Source organism: Podarcis muralis, chromosome 6 (assembly GCF_964188315.1).
Source record: "Podarcis muralis chromosome 6, rPodMur119.hap1.1, whole genome shotgun sequence".
Classification (NCBI taxonomy): domain Eukaryota; kingdom Metazoa; phylum Chordata; class Lepidosauria; order Squamata; family Lacertidae; genus Podarcis; species Podarcis muralis.
The window spans coordinates 64,416,954-64,439,913 of NC_135660.1; the positions used below are offsets into that span (position 1 = coordinate 64,416,954).

At 43.9% G+C, this 22,960-nt stretch overlaps 1 protein-coding gene across 2 annotated transcripts; it reads left to right on the plus strand.

Moving 5' to 3' along the window:
* Positions 1-1,581: 1,581 nt before the first annotated feature.
* On the plus strand, positions 1,582-17,558 carry LOC114597301 (putative lysosomal acid lipase/cholesteryl ester hydrolase). 2 transcript variants are annotated; one of them, XM_077930471.1, is made up of 4 exons: positions 1,582-1,910; positions 3,331-3,439; positions 14,918-14,989; positions 16,340-17,558. In XM_077930471.1, exons 1-4 carry the CDS (start codon positions 1,888-1,890, stop codon positions 16,571-16,573), a joined length of 438 nt encoding a protein of 145 aa, XP_077786597.1. In that variant the 5' UTR covers positions 1,582-1,887; the 3' UTR covers positions 16,574-17,558. The 2 variants fall into 2 exon arrangements, with proteins under 2 accessions (XP_077786597.1, XP_077786596.1); XM_077930470.1 differs by having other exon boundaries at positions 1,593-1,928.
* The last annotated feature ends 5,402 nt before the right edge of the window (positions 17,559-22,960 follow it).

The following is a 22,960-nucleotide window of genomic DNA, read 5'->3' on the forward strand; positions in this document are numbered from 1 at the left end:
CCAGTGATACTTTGTAACTGGTCCGTAACATTTTTAGCTGGGAGACACTGCTTTTGTAACATGTATCAAAAAAGAGAGACGCTGCCCCAACCTTTCCCTAATGTTTGAAAGCAAGAATACAAATATCTAGCCAGTCTCGCAACATTGCTTGTTGGGGGGGGGGGGGGGAATAAATCTGTATGTTTAGGGAGAAGACCAATGCGTTGTGGGTTCCTGTGTGGGTTCCACTGTAAAATTCTATGGTTCCATACGTGCAGAACTGGTATTATGGGGTACCTGTAAAATGCAACAGGGCTGGTCAAACTGCTAGAGTGGGCATATACAGTATGGGGAAAGGCAATCCTGGAAGTAAACTGCTCCCTAGCTGTGACGGGCTTTATACAGTATACAGTACTAATAGTGATACCTTGAGCTTGGCCTCGTAGCAAATGGGGAAGTAGCGCTGATCTTCCGCCGCAGGTGTTCTCAGCTGACAGGATCTCATTCATGAAAGCAGCACGTTGTAATACACAATCCAATGCAAATTTAGCGGGGAATAAGGGTCATCGAATGGGACGCGGGTGGCGCTGTGGGTAAAAGCCTCAGCGCCTAGGGCTTGCCGATCGAAAGGTCGGTGGTTCGAATCCCCGCGGCGGGGTGCGCTCCCATTGCTCAGTCCCAGCGCCTGCCAACCTAGCAGTTCGAAAGCACCTCCGAGTGCAAGTAGATAAATAGGGACCGCTTACTAGCGGGAAGGTAAACGGCGTTTCCGTGTGCGGCTCTGGCTCGCCAGAGCAGCGATGTCACGCTGGCCACGTGACCCGGAAGTGTCTGCGGACAGCGCTGGCCCCCGGCCTCTTGAGTGAGATGGGCGCACAACCCTAGAGTCTGTCAAGACTGGCCCGTACGGGCAGGGGTACCTTTACCTTTACCTTTAAGGGTCATCGAAAGCCACGGGACTTACAGTGGTACCTCTGGTTACGTACTTAATTCGTTCCGGAGGTCCGTTCTTAACCTGAAACTGTTCTTAACCTGAAGCACCACTTTAGCTAATGGGGCCTCCTGCTGCTGCCGCGCCGCCGGAGCACGATTTCTGTTCTCATCCTGAAGCAAAGTTCTTAACCCGAGGTACTATTTCTGGGTTAGCGGAGTCTGTAACCTGAAGCGTATGTAACCCGAGGTACCACTGTACTTGCAGGACCGGCGGACTTGGCGGTGGGGGTGGTTGCTGGAGCCTCGTCTGTCCTTTCACCCCCGCACCCACCGCGCACCCCTTCCTATGCCACTGGTAGCTAGGCGAGGCGGGGGGCACTGGGCGCCACACCTCGGTGCCTGCAGCGTGCCTGAGCCATGCGTCTGCGGGCGAACTGCCCGCAAGTTCCGCGCTGGCCTCTGCCCACCGCCTCAGCCGAGGGGGAGGCTGCAGCGAGGCTCCACGCAGCGCGCCCTGCCTTGGCTCGCCCCCATGACAGCTCGCCCCTGGCTTCGCGCCGCCCCGGGCACCCGAGCAGCTACGCCGCTGCGCGGAGGTGCTCGTGAGATGCCGTCTCCCCGGGGCGCATGGAAAAGCCACCCGCCCCCTGAAGGAGCCCGAGTGGGAGCGCCGCCTCTCCCTGCCTGCGTCGCGAGCAGCTTCCCTTTTCCCTGGGGCAGCTTGGGTCTTCGTGGAACTGCAGCCGCCAAGCGGAAATGCGCTCCGACGGGGCGTTTCAGTCTGGTGCTGCCGACGCGAGCAGCGGGAATGAAGTGGCTTCTCTCTCTCTCTGCTCCGGAGCGGAGGGGCGGAGGAGCCGAGCGGGAGCTTCTCGGGCAGGAGGGCTGGGAGGGAGCGCTGCTTGCTGAGGAGGCGAGAAACCGAGGGGAGAGAGCGAGCGAGCTTCTGAGGGCTCCTGCGGCAATTTCGGTTTCATGGGCTTGGATTTGCTGCCAGAGTACTGTCAAGGCCGGAGGCAAATAACGGGGTCGGGGTGGGTGGGGAGGAAGGGGGGCGTGGGGTTTCCCAAATCTCCCACTACAATCCTAACCATGTCTACTCCGATGACTGCCGGGCAGGTGGGGTGAAGTCACCTTGCAGTTGTGACCATCCTCAGTCAGAAGCCACCCCCATTCAGTTTGTAATGTGACCTGCAATTGCAGCCTTGTAGAAATGATAATCTCACCACTTTAAGGGGAAACTTTATTTTATAGCAACCAATTTTTTTTTTTAAGTGTTTGACGTTTCATTATGCTTTTATGTGTTGGAAGCCACCCGGAGTTGCTGGGGCAACCCAGCCAGATGGGTGGGGGTATAAATAATAAAATTATTTCATTGGAGGACAGTTACTAGACAATAAAATTATTTGACTGGAGGACAGTTTGACTTTTTAATGTAAATGGCACAATCCTTCACACATCTACTCCGAAGTGAGTCCCTCTGTGTCTTAATGGGGCTTATTCCTGAATAACTGAGCATAGAATCACAGCCTTGAACAACTGAATTCATTCTCCCCCTCCCTTTTATTGATGCATCAATAAACAATATAGCATTTAAAATAGGTCTGTTAAAACTTCAGTGTGTCATCATGGGACTCTTCTGCTACTTTCCAGAATCGCGTTACCAACAGATTACATAAATGCTGCTTAAAACAGGTTCTAAACCCATGTGATATGGATAATAGCTGTTGTCACAACTGTAAGAACTTGATGGTTAGGCAACACAGTGCATGGCAGCCATAAAAAAAAAAAATATTGGAAGCTTTGGGCTTTGTTGGACAATAGTTACTGCTTGAAGTTGAGATATGTCTCAACAGGTTTGCTCAAAAATAACTTTCATCATTCAGCAGAGCTTGCTCTCAAGTAAATGTGCGTAGGATTGTAGCCTTCTTTTTTTTAATCTTTCCTTTTTATCACACCTTTCCTAGAAAGAGCTCAAGGCATCATACGTGCCCCTCTCCACCACATTCCAAATTAAGTCACATATCCGAGCAAAGTGAGCTCCAGTTTCCAAAAGCTGAAGCTACCACATTTGCTACTAAACCTATGCAATTTCAGCCACTATTGAATGCTTAACAACACGGGGGGGGGGGGGTGTCAAGTCTTTGGTCCTTCAGATGCTGCTGGAAATTGGGTAAGGCCAAACTAATCGTATTAACTGGAGAGAACTGGCTGGGGTTCCCCCACCCCATCCAGGAAAGCACTGTCTGTTCTTGACGAACAGTTAATTGCAAGCTATGTAAGCCATGTTATCTGCCATTTCTTTCTGTGAAATATAATATAGCTTTCAGTGCATCTTTTTGACAGTTGGTTTAATCTAGCTGTGTGGAGGACCAGTCTTGTATATTTGTGCTGAAAGATGGATTTGTTTCCACACAGATCAAGGATGTGGTTCCTCATAAGAGGGGCAGGTTTGGTCCAAGCCCTTGTTACTTCAAAAACACTTCCAAGAAGAAAATACCTGGATCCAGAAGCTGCTAAGAATACTGTAAGCTATTTATCTTTTTGTGTTGTATTTGCTTTAGTTAAGGCATATTTGGCAACAAGTGCTGGATTCTACAACTATTCACTCTACCTATGCTATCATCTATCTATCTATCTGTCTATCTCTCTATCTATCTCTCTATCTATCACCCGTCTATCTATCTAATTTCAAAATACTATTCCTGCCATCCAAATACAAATGCTCAAGACAGCTTACAACATGTTTTCTTCTTTTCCCCCCTAAGCAAGTCGGAAAGGGTTACCAATCTGTGCTCTAGTACGGTATATTGCAATTATTCAACAAAAGGCAGAAAAGTAATTTTGTAGCCCAGCGAGACCCTGAGCGATATTCAGGTGGTCAGGGGTTGGGAACCACTGCCAGCACAACAACACAACAGCAGAAATAGGCTGGGCTACAACAGAAGGCTCATAGTTCCAGCAGGGGGAGACAGGTGCCAGGAAAGTTCTCTGCCCTTGAATATCACACTTCCCTGAAAAGCCAGAGCAAGCTGCGCAGCTCTTACTCTTGCTGTTCTGGCTTCAGTGATAGCTGCACAGCGCCTCTTCAGCGAAGCGGGAGGAGGAACGGAAGGGGCTCCATAAGGGCTCCCTTCCATTCCTCCTCCTGCTTCACTGGGAAGCCAGCAGAACAAGAGGTGCTGCACAGCTCTTGCTCTGCTGGCTTCAGCAATAGCTGCGCAGCCTGCATTCACTCCATAAGATGCACACACATTTCCCCTTACTTTTTAGGAGGAAAAAAATGCGTCTTATGGAGCAAAAAATGCGGTATATTTTTCTCACAGTCCAGCTGGGACATCAGTCCAGATACACTGGGCTTCACTGGGCTCAGGTAGCACCTAAATCCTCAGTTATGTTAAAATAAGTTTTGTGTATAGATTTCAGCTTTAAATGGATGATCATATTCATGAGAACAGGCTGATAAAGAGGTGCAGGACTTCTTTGACCACATATGGCACATGTCGTGGACTTCTGACAGTGAAGGATATGGATCTGTATTTCCTCTGCCTGTGAGAATTTGAGTGTTTTTGTAGAGAGGTATTGGAAATTGGTTTGTTTCTTTGAGCCATCTGGAGTTGTCTCTTCCTAAATGCGGCTTGCCATGAACCTCTTCTCTGTTTAGGATCAATTGTGGTACTGTAGGATAATCCTTACGGCTCTGGTGGCTGCAGTAGGGTTTGAAAGAGTTGGTCTTTTCTGACTCTGATTTTGTGACTTGGGCTGCAATCCTAGACATGCTTCTCTGGGAGTAAGTCCCATTGAACTGTTTGGAATAGGCACAGAGAGATTTGTGCTGGTGGGGCTCTGTTTGCTCCACCACTTTCCCCTAGGGAAACCTGATCTTTAGAGCTGAATCGGAACAAATGGCAATCAGCTGTTCTGCAGATTGTCATTTGTTGTGATTAATAATAATAATAATAATAATAATTTATTATTTATACCCCGCCCATCTGGCTGGGCTTCCCCAGCCACTCTGGGCGGCTTCCAAAACAATATTAAAAGACTATAATACATCAAACATTAAAAGCTTCCCTAAACAGGGCTGCCTTCAGATGTCTTCTAAAAGTCTGGTAGTTGTTGTTCTCTTTGACATCTGGTGGGAGGGCGTTCCACAGGGAAGGTGCCACTACTGAGAAGGCCCTCTGCCTGGTTCCCTGTAACTTGGCTTCTCGCAGTGAGGGAACTGCCAAAAGGCCCTCGGTGCTGGACCTCAGTGTCTGGGTAGAACGATGGGGGTGGAGACTCTCCTTCAGATATACTGGACCAAGGCAGTTTAGGGCTTTAAAGGTCAGCACCAACACTTTGAATTGTGCTCGGAAACGTACTGGGAGCCAATGTTATGTGGTCTCTGTGGCCGCTCCCAGTCACCAGTCTAGCTGCCACGTTCTGGATTAGTTGTAGTTTCTGGGTCACCTTCAAAAGGTAGCCCCACGTTTATAGCTAAAGAGCAGGTTTTCCGGGGGGGGGGGGCAGTAAGGCAAAGGCAAAACCATTCAGACCTGTACCTAGAAAGTGCAGGATAAACAGAAAACTTCTTTTCTGTGTACGGGACAAGAGGAAGTGTTGACATGCACTACAGTCCTAAATACACTTTGAAATGGCTCTGTTTAAGATTTTTATTCCTGTATGTCAGGATTGGGTAACCTATTTAGCTCCACAGGCCAGATTCTTATTAAGATAAGTTTTATAGGCCAAAATTAAGAGCGGGGTAGGGCCACACATTTGTCAGTAACCTGATGTAACAACGAATGACTTCAAAACACTTTGCACAATGCTCTTGAAATAATTCTCTCTCTGTTTTAGTTGAAGACTCCAATGCAAACCTCTTCCTGATTCATCTGAATGAAAACTCCTTACTCATTCAGGATCTGATTTACATGGGATCCCACTCACCAGCTGGCTTATCCTTAAGTATCCCTAAGTAATGTGGGAGTCCCTAAGTAAAATAGGAGACATAGGTGAATGAGCAATATAGAAGAACACCAAAAGCTTTAATAAGACCTGCTGCTTTCAGATGGTTTTTTGTATCTTCGGGTGGTTAAAACACCAACCGTTGTTTTCCCAAAGGGAAGAAGCTCATACATTATTGCATAGCCTTAATTATAGCTTGAACATGGAAGCATCCACTGTCCTTGTTCCTGTTTGTTTGTTTTTAAAATTCAACACATCTCTTTTTCAGGGTGTGAAGACTGGGAAGTTCAAAGCCTTTGACTTGGGGTAGCAAGGAAGAAAATCTGGCTCACTACAACCAGGGAAAAATTTATCAGTAATTGCTCATGTCCCTCCCTCTGTTTACATAATAGTAAAAAATGGAAATGTATCACAATAGCTACTGGTGACAAAGACTGCTGTCCAAACTTAAATGAATTTTATAATCAGGCTAAATACTAAATATTTAGTTGACTATAGAAACCTCTATAATACAGTAATGGCAATAGATGAAACCATGAACTGAACACACACAATAGAGCCACAATGTGTGAGGAACCATGCAATAATCAGAATAAAAAGAAACAGCAGATGGGATTCTCTCAATGTTCTTCAGTTCGATTTACTGGATAACTGAAATGCAAAATGTATTTTAGCTCACAAGCCTTTTTCGGTGGACTATTCTTTTATGTAGCATCCTTTATGCATGAGCTAAGTCTATCACAAATTTGTGTAATTAATATCCAAATAAACCAATGCTTAAACTAAAAAAGACCTTAATCAGATCCAACTAGCTGCTTTGAGTCCAGGTCAAAAGCCAGTATCTCCAGTTCATACAGGTTTGCAGCAATTTGTACTCACCTGTCAGAAACAATGTATACAACATAGATGTCACGGCTAAAAATTGGCCGCTGTTTCTTTAGTGCTTAAAAAAGCTGGGTCAGCATGAGTCAGCGGCCTGCACCGGGTTGTATATATAGAGTGAGAAATGTTAGTTTGGTGTTCGGTTGGTTGGGTTGGTTAGTGAAAGCTGGTAGTGTTGAGGTGTGTACAGTTAGTCAGTTGCTTTTGCAGAAAGATTTTAAGAATAAAAGCAGAAAGTACTCTGCAAAGATACTCTTCTCGTGGACTCTTTTATGCCGACAAGGGTCCAAGGACCAGGCTGAGGCAACAAAGGGAGGTCAGAACCTTTTTTTTTTTTTTACAAACACTGACAGGTTATGGGCCCATTGTTTCTGAGCGTATGCAGAGTGCAAAACAACTGACAGCATCTCAGCAGGGAGCTGGTGAGTCCTGGTGGTGTATGGAGCCAGTGGCTGTGTGTTGGAGCAGTTGGTGACAAGCTGTAACTGTCTGCAGCAATGCTGGAGCGGCTAGGATCTGAGGATCAGGAAAGCACTCAGCATCGGCTACTGGAACAGTTTGAATTGCTAAAGGACCACAGTAGGCGACTCACAGAGCGGCTACACCAGTTGCAGAGCCAGGCGGGACCTGAGGGTCAACAGAGGCAGCAGCTAGAAGCCAGTGAGCGCCAGCCAGGATCATCCAGTAGGACTCTAAAGAGAGAGTCAGGAGAGATTGCTGGAGGCCCCACAGAAGGGGCTCAGCAAGCACCAGCAGAGATGGCAGATTTCTAGTCTTCCTTAGTTATAAATATTGGGGGAGGCATCCCATTTGAACTTCTCTCAGAGACCAACTAGCTGAGTTGGTTAATTAGAATGCAGCAGTTGCTAAGGAGAGATAGAATCATAGAGTTGGAATAGACCACAAGGGCCATCGAGTCCAACCCCCTGCCAAGCAGGAAACACCATCAGAGCACTCCTGACATATGGTTGTCAAGCCTCTGCTTAAAGACCTCCAAAGACGGAGACTCCACCACACTCCTTGGCATCAAATTCCACTGTCGAACAGCTCTTACTGTCAGGAAGTTCTTCCTAATGTTTAGGTGGAATCTTCTTTCTTGTAGTTTGGATCCATTGCTCAGTGTCCGCTTCTCTGGAGCAGCAGAAAACAACCTTTCTCCCTCCTCCATATGACATCCTTTTATATATTTGAACATGGCTATCATATCACCCCTTAACCTCCTCTTCTCCAGGCTAAACATGCCCAGCTCCCTTAGCCGTTCCTCATAAGGCATCGTTTCCAGGCCTTTGACCATTTTGGTTGCCCTCCTCTGGACATGTTCCAGTTTGTCAGTGTCCTTCTTGAACTGTGGTGCCCAGAACTGGACACAGTACTCCAGGTGAGGTCTGACCAGAGCAGAATACAGTGGCACTATTACTTCCCTTGATCTAGATGCTATACTCCTATTGATGCAGCCCAGAATTGCATTGGCTTTTTTAGCTGCCGCGTCACACTGTTGGCTCATGTCAAGTTTGTGGTCAACCAAGACTCCTAGATCCTTTTCACATGTACTGCTCTCAAGCCAGGTGTCCCCCATCTTGTATTTGTGCCTCTCATTTTTTTTGCCCAAGTGCAATACTTTATATTTCTCCCTGTTAAAGTTCATCTTGTTTGTTTTGGCCCCTCCCAGTTTGGTGTCATCTGCAAATTTGATCAGGATGCCCTTGAGTCCATCATCCAAGTCGTTGATAAAGATGTTGAATAAGACCGGGCCCAAGACAGAACCCTGTGGCACCCCACTAGTCCCTCTTCTCCAGGATGAAGAGCAACCATTGATGAGCACCCTTTGGGTTCGGTCAGTCAGCCAGTTACAAATCCACTGAGTGGTAGCATAGTCAAGACCGCATTTTACCAGCTTCTTTACAAGAATATCATGGGGCACCTTGTCAAATGCCTTGCTGAAATCAAGGTAGGCTACATCCACTGCATTCCCTTCATCTACCAGGCTTGTAATTCTGTCAAAAAACGAGATCAGGTTAGTCTGACATGACTTATTTTTCAGAAATCCATGCTGACTATTGGTGATCACAGCATTCCTTTCTAGGTGCTCACAGACTGTTTGCTTAATGATCTGCTCCAGAATCTTCCCTGGTATTGATGTCAGACTGACTGGGCGATAATTATTTGGGTCCTCTCTTTCCCCCCTTTTGAAAATAGGGACAACATTTGCCCGCCTCCAGTCTGCCGGGACTTCACCTGTTCACCAGGAATTTTCAAAGATGACTGCCAGTGGTTCTGAGATCACATCTGCCAGTTTTTTAAATACTCTTGGATGCAGTTCATCTGGCCCTGGAGACTTGAATACATCTAAACTAGCCAAATATTCTTGTACTATCTCCTTAGTTATTCTGGGCTGTGTTTCCTCTGCTGAATCATTTGCTCCAAATTCTTCAGGTTGGGCATTGTTTTCTTTATTGGAGAAGACTGAGGCAAAGAAGGCATTGAGGAGTTCAGCCCTTTCTGTGTCCCCTGTTTGCATTTCACCATCTTCTCCTCTGAGTGACCCCACTGTTTCTTTGTTCTTCCTTTTGCTACGGACATACCCATAAAAGCCTTTTTTGTTGCTTTTAACCTCTCTAGCTAGCCTGAGTTCATTCTGTGCTTTAGCTTTTCTGACTTTGTGTCTACATGTGCTGGCTATTTGTTTGAGTTCCTCTTTGGTGGTTTCCCCCCTTTTCCATTTTTTGTACACATCCTTTTTTAATCTTAACTCAGTTAAAAGTTCTTTAGATAGCCACCCTGGCTTCTTTAGGCACCTTCCATGTTTCCGTCTCATTGGTATTGCCTGAAGTTGTGCTTTTACTATCTCCCTCTTAACAAACTCCCAGCTATCATGAACTCCCTTTCCTTTTAGTATTACTGTCCATGGGATCTCACCCAGCACTTCCCTAAGTTTTATGAAGTCGGCTTTCTTAAAGTCAAGAAATTGAGTCCTAGTATGCTTGGCTGCTCCTTTCTGCTGTATAGTAAACTTCAGAAGAGCATGATCACTCGCGCCTAATGATCCTTCCACTTCTACCCCACTAACCAGGTCCTCAACATTGGTTAGGACCAGATCTAAAATGGCTGTTCCTCTTGTTGCTTCTCCCACTTTCTGGACAATGAAGTTGTCTGCAAGGCCAGTGAGGAATCTGTTTGACCTTATGCTCTTGGCTGAGTTTGACATCCAACAAATATCCGGGTAATTGAAGTCCCCCATTACTACTATCTCCCTTCCTTTTGCATGCTTGGCCATCTGTTCCAGGAAGGCATCATCTATGTCCTCCGTTTGGCTTGGGGATCTATAGTAAACTCCCACAATGAGGTCTCTGTTATTCTTCTCTCCCTTAATTTTGACCCAAATGCTCTCACTTTGGCTTTGAGGTTCTAAATCTTGGATCTCTTCACAGGTATACACATCCCTGACATATAACGCCACTCCTCCTCCTTTCTTGTCTGGTCTGTTTCTCTGAAATAGATTGTATCCTTCCATTATTACATTCCAATCGTGGGACTTATCCCACCAGGTTTTAGTGATGCCTATTATGTCATATTTAGTTTGCTGTACCAAGAGCTCAAGCTCATCTTGCTTATTTCCCATGCTTTGCGCATTAGTGTACAGACATTGAAGTCCATTAATCATTCCCCCGTGTCTCTTATTTAAGGATTTTTTCCTCCCACCACTAGGTCTGCGTGCTGGGAATCATAGTCCTGGAGTGCCCCTTAACTATGCTTGCTAACACAATTGGACATGACATTGGAGCAGGGTGGGGTGAATTCATGTCACACAGGAGGAATATACACAATGCAGTAGCCCAATGCAGCAATGGATCTTATTTGTCATGTCTGAATTGGTCCTAATTGTACTGTATAATGAAAAGTATTATAGTCAGGGCTATAATCCTGTGCATAGTTACCTGGGAGTAAGCCTGGCTGAACGCAGTACAATTTACTTTTTAGTAAAAAAATGTAGCGATGAGGCTACATTTTAATATTTTAATGTTCCATTATTTCAATGTTGTATTTTATTTTTGTTTTTAAGTTGTAATCATTCATCTTGTTTTTATTATTGCTTGTAAGCCGCTCTGAGCCCGGCCTTGGCTGGGGAGGGCGGGGTATAAATAAAAAATTATTATTATTATTATTAGTAGTAGTAGTAGTGGTAGTAAATGTGCATAGGATTGCACTGTAAGTATTTTGGAATGTACAAAGTAAAAATGAATTTATTTTGTGGAGCAGTTACATGCTTTGCTCTAAGCGAATTTCCCTCTTGTTTGGTAACACAATATTGGGACTGGCAACTAGTTTAGAGTGTTAAGCTGATCTCCATAAAGAGGTTCATGTAACTACTACTTAAACAAGGATTCTTGCATGATATCCAGATTATGAGCTCTGGTGCACTGCTTTTGTTCAAACAAACCAAATGGAAGTGAAGTGGCTGTTGCACTTTGTGATAAATTTGGCTAAGCGTTTTGCTCTTTCATACAGAGTCAAATCGAAGTATACATATCTCACTGGCCAGCTGGGTCATTGGTTCAAAACATACTTCACTGGAGTCAGGTAGAATATTTAACAAATGTATTTAACAAATATATTTTGCTTTTATGCTAAAGGATTTAAAGCCAAATAAGATTTTTGGGTTTTTAAAGTTACCAAACAGCAGTATTTCACCAGCAACAGATATAATCATTCCCCCAGTGGATATTTTTTTTAATTGAAAGTATATTTCCTCTGTATGTAGATGAACATATATTAATTTTCTGTGGTATTTTGTTGACATGTCTTTTAATAAATAACCCAGGTGTTGTTAGTGCAACTGCAACCTTTGCCAACCTGCTTGGACTACAACTCCCATCAGCCAGGCCACACTGGCTGGGGTTGATGAGAATTGTAGTCCAGAACATCTGGAGAACTCCAGGCTAGTGAAGGCTATGTGTTGTAGCATAAGGCAGGCCAAGAAGGGCTATGATTTGGGAGTACATGGTCTTGAATGTAGTCACTGGTAACATTTGCATGGCCCTGTGAAAAGAACAGGGTTGGGGAATCCTTTTGACACCACAGGACAGTTTTTTTTATCAGGATTAGTTTCATCCCGGTGGAGTACAGGATCAGGTTTAAGGTGCTAATTTTAACCTTTAAAGCCCTATACGGCCTAGGACCCTCGTACCTACGGAACCACCTCTCCTGGTATGTCCCACAGAGGACCTTACGGTCTTCAAACAAAAATATCCTGGAGGTCCGAGGCCACAGAGAGGCTAGGCTGGCCTCAACCACGGCAAGGGCTTTTTCGGCTGTGGCTCCGATCTGGTGGAACGTTCTGTCACAAGTGACTAAGGCACTGCGGGACTTGACATCTTTCCACAGGGCCTGCAAGACAGAGCTGTTCCACCAGGCCTTTGGCCAAGGCACAGCCTGACCCCCTCCTTTGGTAATTCTCCACAGAACTCTAGCCCAGTGGCGTAGCGTGGGGGGTGCAGGGGGGGCCAGCCGCACCGGGCGCAACATCGGGGGGGGGGGCGGCGGCGCTCGCACTCGCATCTCTCTGCCCCTACCTGGGTTAGGGGGGGCAAATTACTTGCCTTGCCCTGGGTGCTGACAACCCACGCTATGCCACTGCTCTAGCCCAATGGTTGCCATCAATTTGATTTGAACTGATTTTATAATGAATTGATTTTAAAATGCTGTATTACTTTACTGTTGTTAGCTTCAGCTGGGGAGGGCGGGATATAAATAAAATATTATTATTATTATCATAGGCCACATTTAACAGCAGGGTGGGGCCGCCTACCTGTCAATTACCTGATGTAACAATGGAGGATTTCAAAGCATGTTGCCAGTTGCAGCAAGTCCCTCCCTTTAGTGTTAGTTTGGGATTCTGATGCAAACCTCTTGCTGATTTGTTTTCCCGAGTCTTTCAATGAAAACACCTCTCTGAACTGCAGTCTCAGCTGGATAGTAGGTGGAGTCTTTGGAGAAAGTGTGTGGGCCAACCTGGTTCCCCTGGCAGAATAAGATTGTCTTGTGGAGTGAAAGTTCCTGATCCCTGCAATATATTTCACTTCTGCACAAGGGGTTACCTGAGCTACTTATCCATGTAATCTAGCTGCCAGGAGCAGAAAGGAAAATTCAGATTACATGACAAAAGAAATTTGCAGCCCATAAGTTAAATGGGAATTACTTCCAAGTAAGTGTAAATTAGACAACTCCTAAGTGGCAGTATATCTCTTCATCATTCTCACTATAGCAAGTCAGTTAAGAATGAATAGTCTAGAAAAACTGCAAAAGCTGAAATGATACCAGTGGCTTTTCGATGGCTTTGCATATCTTTCTTTGGACGTTTACAACATTGTTCTGCTCCCTAAAGGGAGGAGATTAAACATTATTGCATAGCCTGAGTTACAGCATGACTATTGATTCATTCACTAATTCCTGTTTATGCCCTGGGATATTCTAGATCCACTTCAGTTGGGGTTTAGGCCCAGTTTTGGCACAGAAGCTGCTTTGGTTGCCTGATATGATGACTTCTGTTGGAGCTAGACAGGGGAAATGTGTCCCTATTAATTCTCCTGGACCTCTCAATGACTTTTGATACCATTGACCATGGTGTCTTTTTGGAGCGGCTCTGTGAGTTGGGGCTAAGCAGCACTGCTTTGCAGTGCTTCTGGTCCTACTTGCATGGTGATGCTTGGGAAGTGCTATTTGGTCCTGTGGATCCTTCAATGTAGGGTTCCTTAAGGTTTGATTTTATCCCGCATGGGATACATTCCCACTGAAGGAGCAAGTACATCACTTAGGGGTACTTCTGGATCCTTTGCTGTCACATGAGGCTCCGGTAGTTTTGGTGGTGAGGAGTGTCTTCCATTAGCTTCAACTGATGGCCCAGCTGTGCCCCTATCTGGGCAGGGATAGACTAACTTCAGTTGTCTGTGCTCTGGTCTTCTTCCATCTGCCTTGCCCCACCCCCCAGCCCTGGAAGTCCTCATAAGGAAGCAGTGCTTGGAGGAAGAACTGTGACGGGAGAGACTTCATCAGGCAAGGCCTTCTTCCACCTGCCTTGCCCCACCCTCCAGTCTCTGCTTCTCAACTTGTATTGTATTATTTTATGCACTATGGCTTGCTGTTGTTTTATTGATTATAGTTTAGAAATTATTTATTGTAATTGTTAAGGGTGGATTTCTGTTTAATTTTTATATGCTGATATTTAATATTATTCTATACTATTCTAATGAATATTGAATATTACTTTATTTGACTTAGGTTGCGTATTTTAAACTTATGTTTTATTATCACATTTTTGTATTGCATTAGATTGTATAATTAGAATGTATTAGACTGCATTATTAGATTGCATTAGAATGTATACATTCTTTGTTTCTTCAGCTTGTAAACTGCCTTGAGTATTGTAAGATAGAAAGACGGCATACAAATTAAAAGATGATGATGATGGTAACCTATAGGTTACAATCCTGCAACATGTTACACCTGGGGATGCCTTTGAAGACAGTTCAGAAACTTCAGTGGGTGCAGAATTCAGCAGCCAGTTTGCACACTGGGGCAAGACAGTTTGGGCAGATAACACCAATCCTGGCCCAACTGCAATGGCTGCCAGTCGGTTTCTGGATCTAATTCATGCTACTGGTTTTGACCTATAAGGCCTTGAAGTGACTCAGCACCACTATACTCAAGGATTGCCTCTCCCCATAGGAACGGACCCAGACCCTGAAACCATCATCTGAGACCCTTCTTCATGTGCCCCGTCCTCAAAAAGTCTGGAGGATGGCAACATGAGAACAGGCCTTTTTTGTGATGAATCCACACTTGTTGAATGCTTCTCCTAGGTGGCTCATTACTTACCTTTAGGCACCAGGCAAAAACTTCCCTCTTCTCCCAGGCTTTTGGCTAATTACATCACCGATGGCCTTTTAAACCGTGTGTGTGTGAGAGAGAGTGTTTCTTCCTTTGTTTTTATGTTATGTGTTTTTGTGCTTTTGTATTGTAAACTGAACTGTGTTCCTTGAATGAAGGGTGGTATAGAATTATTATTATTATTATTATTATTATTATTATTATTATCATCATCATCATCATCGTCATCATCACCACCATCATATTCCCATTTGATTTTTCAAAATATGGTACACCTCTTTTTCAGTGTAAGAAGAGTGGGAAGTTCAAAGGCTTTGACTGGGGAAGCAAGGAAGAAAACATGGCTCACCACAATCAGGTAAGAATTTCTCATTATTTGCATTTCTTTCTCTCTCTCTCTCTGCTTATATGAGGGTAGATACTGGTAAGGCTTAGCCATAGCTACTGGTGGGAAAAGCTGCTATTCGTATAACACATGGTGGATAATATGAAGTTCCAATGTAAAACAAGAACGTCAAGAGTTATAAACTTAAATGAAGTTTATAACCAGGCTGTATATATGTACATACAGAAAACATAATGGTTGTGATGCCCATAAATATGTTAGCAAAATCTATATTTAATTCCATAAACTGAACATATATCAAAATAATATAACCACACCATGTGAAAAACTATGTAGTAATCTGAATAAAATGAAGCTTTTTGTACAGTGCATGAGGTGTTTTTATACTTCTTCCATCATATTCTTTAGATAATTTAAATGCCTGCATAAGATGTTCTTAATGTCCTTCAATCAGACTTTCTGGATAAGTGAAATGCAAAATGCATTTTGGTGTTCTATGCTTCTCCAGTGGACTATTTTGTTATGCAGCATCATTTATGTATAAGTTCAGTCTCTCACTTTAATTTATTTTTATAAAAAGAATGTACAGTGTTTAAGAACAGCTTAGTTTGTGAACAACTTGGATTAAGAACGCTGCAAACCCGGAAGTAGGTGTTTTGGTTTGTGAACTTTGCCTTGGAATAAGAACATGTTCCGCTTCCTGTTGAGTGTGTTCCATTTGTAACACACTATGGGAAAGCACGCCTTGGTTTAAGAATGGACTTCTGGAATGGATTAAGTTCGTAAACCAAGGTACCACTGTGATTAAATTCCAAATACAGGCAATGACCAATTTAAGCACTTTTCATTGACTCGTGACTGTGCACACGCACATTGCGCCAAACCTGGACATCACTAGAAAAATGCAAAAATGGCCATAAAAGAGCCCAGAAAGTAAAAAAAAGAGGCACAAAACAATGCCAAGCAATCCTAGGAGCCCTTGCACTGACCGTCAAGGCATGTGGAGAGTTGAAGTTTGAGCAAGGAGGTTTAGAGGGAGCAATTATGGTGGAATTTGGCAGTGTTTGGAGATTATGCATAATGGCCAGACAATGTACAAAGGTCACTCAATCTATGCGCATTCCACTAGGCCTGCTGGAGCCTTTATATATATTAACCAGGAAATGTGCACAATTTCCTCTTCATGGATTATGTCACATTCTCTATGATGCCTTGTAAATCTGCACAATTGTCCAGTTGTTATGCACATTAACTGCTCAATTTATATTCCCCTTATATGTGTGTTTGTTTTGATCAGGAAGTTTTTGCAGAGTCCTAAGCTACAAACTATTTTTTAAACGGTTATTTCCCCCTCTCTTTTAGGAAACAGCACCTTCCTATGAAATTAAACAAATGACTATTCCAACAGCTCTCTGGAGCAGTGGAAACGACTTGCTTTCAACCCCAAAGGATGTTGCCTGGTTGCTGCCTCAGGTCCCAAACTTATTTTACCACAAGTTTATTCCTGACTGGGAACACATGGATTTCTTCTTGGGCCTTGATGCCCCACAGCGCTTGTATGAAGAGATAATTGAGTTTATGCAGAATTATGAGTGAGTTTGGGATCCTGAAATAGTCCTCCAAGAAACCAGCACTATGAGTCTGTGATGATGAGTGAAACTGCTACTACTTTGAAAAATTCACCATGGAAAGAAATCCCTATGTTTATAAATGCAAACACTATTACTAAGCTGTCTATGCAAAGTACGGAAATCCCTCAGGAAAGAACATTTATGCACCACATAATTATCTAAACCCATGCATCTTTAGTGGAGGTATTTCCTGTTTTCCCTCTTTCACTACAACTTATTCACAAAGCTTCCCAAGCTACAAAAAAGTGGATAAAATAAAAAAGGAAGCCTTTAGACCCAATTTTGCCCCTTCTAAACTCAAACAGAGGTTTTACAAGTCACAAAAAACCATGTCTCTCATCTGTGTGACTCTTTCTTCAGCCGCTTCAAAGGCCCCTGAAATTATCCATTTATTTATGTTAATTCTGGGGTCTTTCAAACTAAATCTCCTTTTCCCTTTTCTTCAGTTTCTTCCAAAAGCCCACCTCTTAATCCATATATAAATAAAAGTAAATTACACCTGCTCCAGTTTATATCTAGTCCCCGTCAGATCCAAATAAATAAGAAAAAAGAGAAAGTAACCATCTATCTTGATGGCAAAAAAGCAGAAAACAGACAAAATTCAATTCAATCCCACAGTGTCAGTGTCTTTTAAATTGTAAAAAACGAGAAAAGGAAATAAAAAATAGTCCTTAGAATATATATTAAAAACACACACAATGTCAACATCCCGCTTTCTTCTCTTTCCCTCCACAATATTTAGAATTCTTTCCAGTTTGGCTCTCTTGTTAGAAAATATTTATAAAGTCTAAAAATTCTGCATCCAGTGCTTTAGGCAAATCACAGATTAAACTCAGCTCATCGCCTGGAATGCTTGTTAAAAATAACCATTAGCCAGTATTTTTCTCATACTTAATTTAGTCCCTGCAGATTTTTTCCATGCAGATAAATACCCACGGCTGGAGGGGGGGGGAGAGGTTTTGGAGGCCCTTAAGGCAGTTTGCTGTGGGTCTCGATCGCGCTGCGTGTCTGTGCTCAATCTTGGATCTCCCCTGGCTCCCTTGGAAGTTTTGGGAGCTCCTAGAGAGCGTCCTTTGACACTGCTGGATCCTTTGGAACCCAAACTTTTCCTTCGGACTTTTTTGAGGAGGTGCTTTGCCTGAGCACCCTTCCCGCTTCCTCACAGCAATCAGGATGCTCAGAGCGAGCAGTCTGCCTGCAGACCCGGAAGTGCCTTTAATGGAGGCGTCGAAAGATAAGTGGACTTCTCATCACAAATAGTAGTCATGGAGAAGGGAAATGACTTGCCCCTAATTTTGCACAGTAATGTATATTGGAAGGTATATCTGATCTTCCCAAATATCATGCCTGACCAAACTGCAGGAGGCAGTGGAAGACAGGAGTGCCTGGCGTGCTCTGGTCCATGGGGTCACGAAGAGTTGGACACGACTAAATGACTAAACAACAACAACAAAGAGTGGAGATAAGTTCCTTGCTTCACCTGTGGTATTGTATTGATGATGTGCAAACTATTTTAATGAATTTTTTCTGAAACATGATCTTTAATTGAACTAAATTTTGCTCAGAGAAGTATTGAAATTAATTACCATGACTAAATTGAATGCCACCCCACTTCCCATAAAACAGTTTGGAAGACCAGCTCTACATTCAAGTGTTCCAAAACACTAAATCTGCATCCTGAAAGCAACCTGACATGTCACAGTTACTGAAAGACTGGCACCTTGAGACTAAGCACAATTGGAAATAATTTTTGAAATATGCACTGATATCAGTCCCTACTTGTTGGAATGCAGGTTTTGTGCATGTATTAGAATGCTGCCTTCCATGGTAGAACACCTGCTTCACACCTAGGAGGCTCCATGTTCTGCCTGTAGTATCTCCAGGTGGGATCAGGAAAGAGCCCATTGTGAAACCCTGGAGAACATCTGCCAGTCTGTGCAGAGCAGTGGTGGGGAAGTGGATGTGATCAGGAGGCTCGGTCCTTATCTTCCCCAACTGTCAATCACCTGACATCACAATCCTGTGAGGTGATCCAGCTGATTGTCATGGCTTGCAAAGCTCTGTGTGTAGCAATATGTGTGTACCAATTCCAGCAATCGGCTGATAGCGAGGCTTTCCAAAGAGTGCCAATCTCTGCTAATATCTTTGTTCTAGCAATGTCTGAACCTGTGTACATCTTCGGGCGTTAACTTTATTAGAGTAATATTTTCAAGACTGAAATGTTGTGAATAGTTTTCCTTTACTTGTTCTGCAGAACTAACTTATGGGAAGCCACTTTTTGTAACTTCACAGCTCTACATGTTTGCAACTTGTACTTTGTTCTTTAAAGGCATACCCGCACTTGATGAACTATTTTAATGAAGCTTCTCAAAAACATGATTTGGATGGTATTGAACTAAGTTTTACAAAGAGTAGAAGTATTGAAATTAATTACCATGACTAAATTGAATGCTACCCACTCTAGATTCAGAGTATCCCAGAACAATAAAGCTGAAATCTGAAAGCAACCTGATGTGTCACACTGACTTAAAAGCTTGCACCTTCAGATGAAACACAATTGGAAATGAGTTTCAATACCTGCAATGATATCCGTTCCTACTTGTTGGACTGCAAGTTCTGAGCATGTATTAGACTACTGTCCTCAGTGGACCTTAGCTCAGTAGTAGAGCACTTGCTTCACCCCAAGGAGGTTCCATGTTCTGCCTGTAGTATCTCCAGGGAGGCGCAGGAAAGAGACACTTTGGAAACCCTGGAGAACTGCTGCCAGTCAGCGTAGGAGGCTGTGAAGGTCCTGTGTGAGTGCCTGGAGGTGGTTGGAGGATGGATGGCGGCTAACAGATTGAGGTTGAATCCTGACAAGACAGATGTACTGTTTTCAGGGGACATGGGGCAGGCTGGTGTGGAGGACTCCCTGGTCCTGAATGGGGTAACTGTGCCCCTGAAGGACCAGGTGTGTGTATCAAGGATTTTAAGGTACCAGTGACCAACTCAAATAGTGTCCAAGAATTGACAGACGCAGCAGTGGAGAAAAAGAAAGCGATGTTTATTGCTGAGCAATAATTGACCCAGTGGAATCCTTTCCAAAAGACTGGGCTCTAGCGCCCAGAGGCTTTATACCTGAGTGCATACATCATAGATCATGACATAATCGGATACAATCGCAAACGGCAGCAAAAATAAACGAATGAGCGCATTCAAGCTTTGCTCCCTGATCATGTAAAGAGTTCCCTCCCAACTTCTGCTTTTACAGTATGAACATGCAGTTTTAACCTTTCCCCCAGATTTATGGCAAGAAACAGAAACTTAAGGCAAAAAGGGAACTTCAGCTGTTGTGCTCCTACACGACCATCTGCTATACTGGGACATACTGGGGTTAGCATCGGTTAGCATCATCCTGTTTAGCTGCTCAGGACCCTGTCTGGTACAGGGGGGGAAGTGCCAGCACATCAGATTTATTGCCCCCCCTTTTTGTTCAGTGAGACATCAAAGAGAACAAGGGAGGGTACTAGGGCAGAGTTCATTTAGGACCTTTCAGCTCTAAGCAGTTTGCTATAAGCTAAGCAGAAGCTTTCACGATTCAAACATGGTATATATAAAATCATCATAGAAATATCTGGTTATATATGTATATATGGATAACTGATAACTGATTATATGGATAACTGATTATATGAAAAGCATAAGGGTAAAATTCCTCCAGGTCCTGCTTCAGTGAAGCCTGGGAGTCATTTTGGACTCACAGCTGTCCATGGAGGCACAGGTCAATTCTGTGTCCAAGGCAGCTGTCTACTAGCTCCATCCAGTATGCAGGATGAGACCCTATCTGCCCACAGACTGTCTCACCAGAGTGGTGCATGCTCTAGTTATCTCCCGCTTGGACTAATGCAATGCACTCTATGTGGGGCTACCTTTGAAGGTGACCCAGAAACTATAAGCAATCCAGAATGCGGCAGCTAGACTGGTGAGTGGGAGTGGCCGCCGAGACCATATAACAGGTCCTGAAAGACCTACATTGGCTACCAGTAAGTTTCTGAGCACAAGTCAAAGTGTTGGTGTTGTGTTGGTGTTGACCTTTAAAGCCCTAAATGGCCTTGGCCCAGTATACCTGAAGGAGCGTCTCCACCTTCATCGTTCAGCCCGGACACTGAGGTCCAGCGCCGAGGGCCTTTTGGCAGTTCCCTCACTGCGAAAAGTGAGGTTACAGGGAACCAGACAGAGGGCCTTCTTGACAGTGGCACCAGCCCTTTGGATTGCCCTCCCATCAGATGTCAAGGAAATAAACAACTATCTGACTTTTAGAAGACATCTGAAGGCAGCCGTGTTCAGGGAAGTTTGTAATGTTTGATGTTTTATTGTATTTTTAATATTCTGTTGGAAGCCGCCCAGAGGGGCTGGGAAACTCAGCCAGATGGACCGGGTATTATTATTATTATTATTATTATTATTATTATTATTATTATTATGAAGAAGAAGAAGAAGAAGAAGAAGAAGAAGAAGAAATTAGAGCAGTGGTGGGAAGTGGATCTGATCCACAGGCTGGAATCTTATCTCCTCCATCTTTCAATCACCTGATGTCACAATGATGTGAGGTGATCCTTTTTCTGCACATCTGCACATCTTAAGGTATTAACTATATTAGAGTAATGGTCACAAGACTGAAATGGTGTGAATAGGGTTTGTTTGTTTTTTTACTTATATTGCAGAACTAACTTATGGGAAGCCACTTTTTGTAACTTCACAAATCTATATATTTGCATCATGAACTCTGTTCAAATGATTGTACCTGGGTTGTTTTTTTCTTGCATTGATGAACTGAAGTGCATTTTTCCAACTGCTGCACAGAGATGAAATTCACAGCTGAAAATGGGGACCATAAAAGTGAGAATTCTTCATAATCCATGAATAAAATAGCATTTAAAAATGGTTTGGTCTGTGGTTTGATTTTTAAATCATTCTAACTACTTAGCTTATGAAACTCTTCCCTTAAATCTATGCACATTTTTAAATCTCCATTGCAATTCATCTTCTGACCTAGTGAGTAAATCACACCATGTCAAAGGCTTCCCGGTAAGCGTATTAGAGTAGGAGGAGAGGTGATCTTGTGGGTTAAAAAGGTAAAGGTAAAGGTACCCCTGCCCATACGGGCCAGTCTTGACAGACTCTAGGGTTGTGCGCTCATCTCACTCTAGAGGCCGGGAGCCAGCGCCGTCAGCAGACACTTCCAGGTCACGTGGCCAGTGTGACATCGCTGCTCTGGCGAGCCTGCACCAGCACAGCACACGGAACGCTGTTTACCTTCCCGCTATAACGCAGTACCTATTTATCTACTTGCACTTAAGGGTGCTTTCGAACTGCTAGGTGGGCAGGAGCTGGGACCGAACGACGGGAGCTCACCCCGCCGCGGGGATTCGAACCACCGACCATACGATTGGCAAGTCCTAGGCACTGTGGTTTTACCCACAGCGCCACCCGCGTCCCTATCTTGTGGGTTAGTAACTGTTAAGAAACAGGAAGAAAAGAGTAGGAATAAATGGATTCAAAATGATCTCTTCAAAGAGGCAGTGAAATGGTAAAGGCATTTCAATCCAAGCAAGTGTAAACTGATACACACTGGAGCAAATAAAACAAAATCTTAAGTTTACATATATATGCTGAAGGGATCTGGAGTCAAAGAAGTGATCTTGCATGCCATCTGATGGAATATAGTTAAATTACAGCTTGCAAATTTAATTTCTGAAATTGCGACCCCTGGTCGACAGAAAAAGAAATTATTGTTTAAATTTGTGTTTAGTGCTTATAATGGCAGGGTGTAGTTACACCAGGGGGTAAAGGTGTAGTTACACCAGGGGGAAGAAGGCCACCAAGACAAGAGGAGGGGAAGGATGGGAAGGCCAGCTCTATCTGGTGACAGCGGATAGCATCAACTTGCTTAATATAATAGCTTGTTTCAGAGAGGTATTTGGAGTTAAGCAGAAACTGGCAACATTGTTAGATTCAAAAGGCAATAGGAACTTCCCAATCTAGGATCTTTCTAACTACGGGTTTTGCATATCCTGTTACATTGTCCCTCAAGACAGATGGATGCTCACAAACCCTTCTCCCAACATGCTGAGCTGGCAATTTTTCTGCCAGTTTCCCACAATACAAGAATGTTGACTTTTCAGGTTTAAATTTTCTGCTGATGAGGGACCTGCTTGTAATGAGCCATTAGGTAGCCTAAACCCTCTGGAATGGGGGGAAAAACCACCCCACTAGGCTTTCACTTTCACCTAGAATGGACCATCTCCTGAATCGCAAACTTCTCTGCTTTCCAAATACACACTGGTACATAAGTTAACTTCCATACATACAA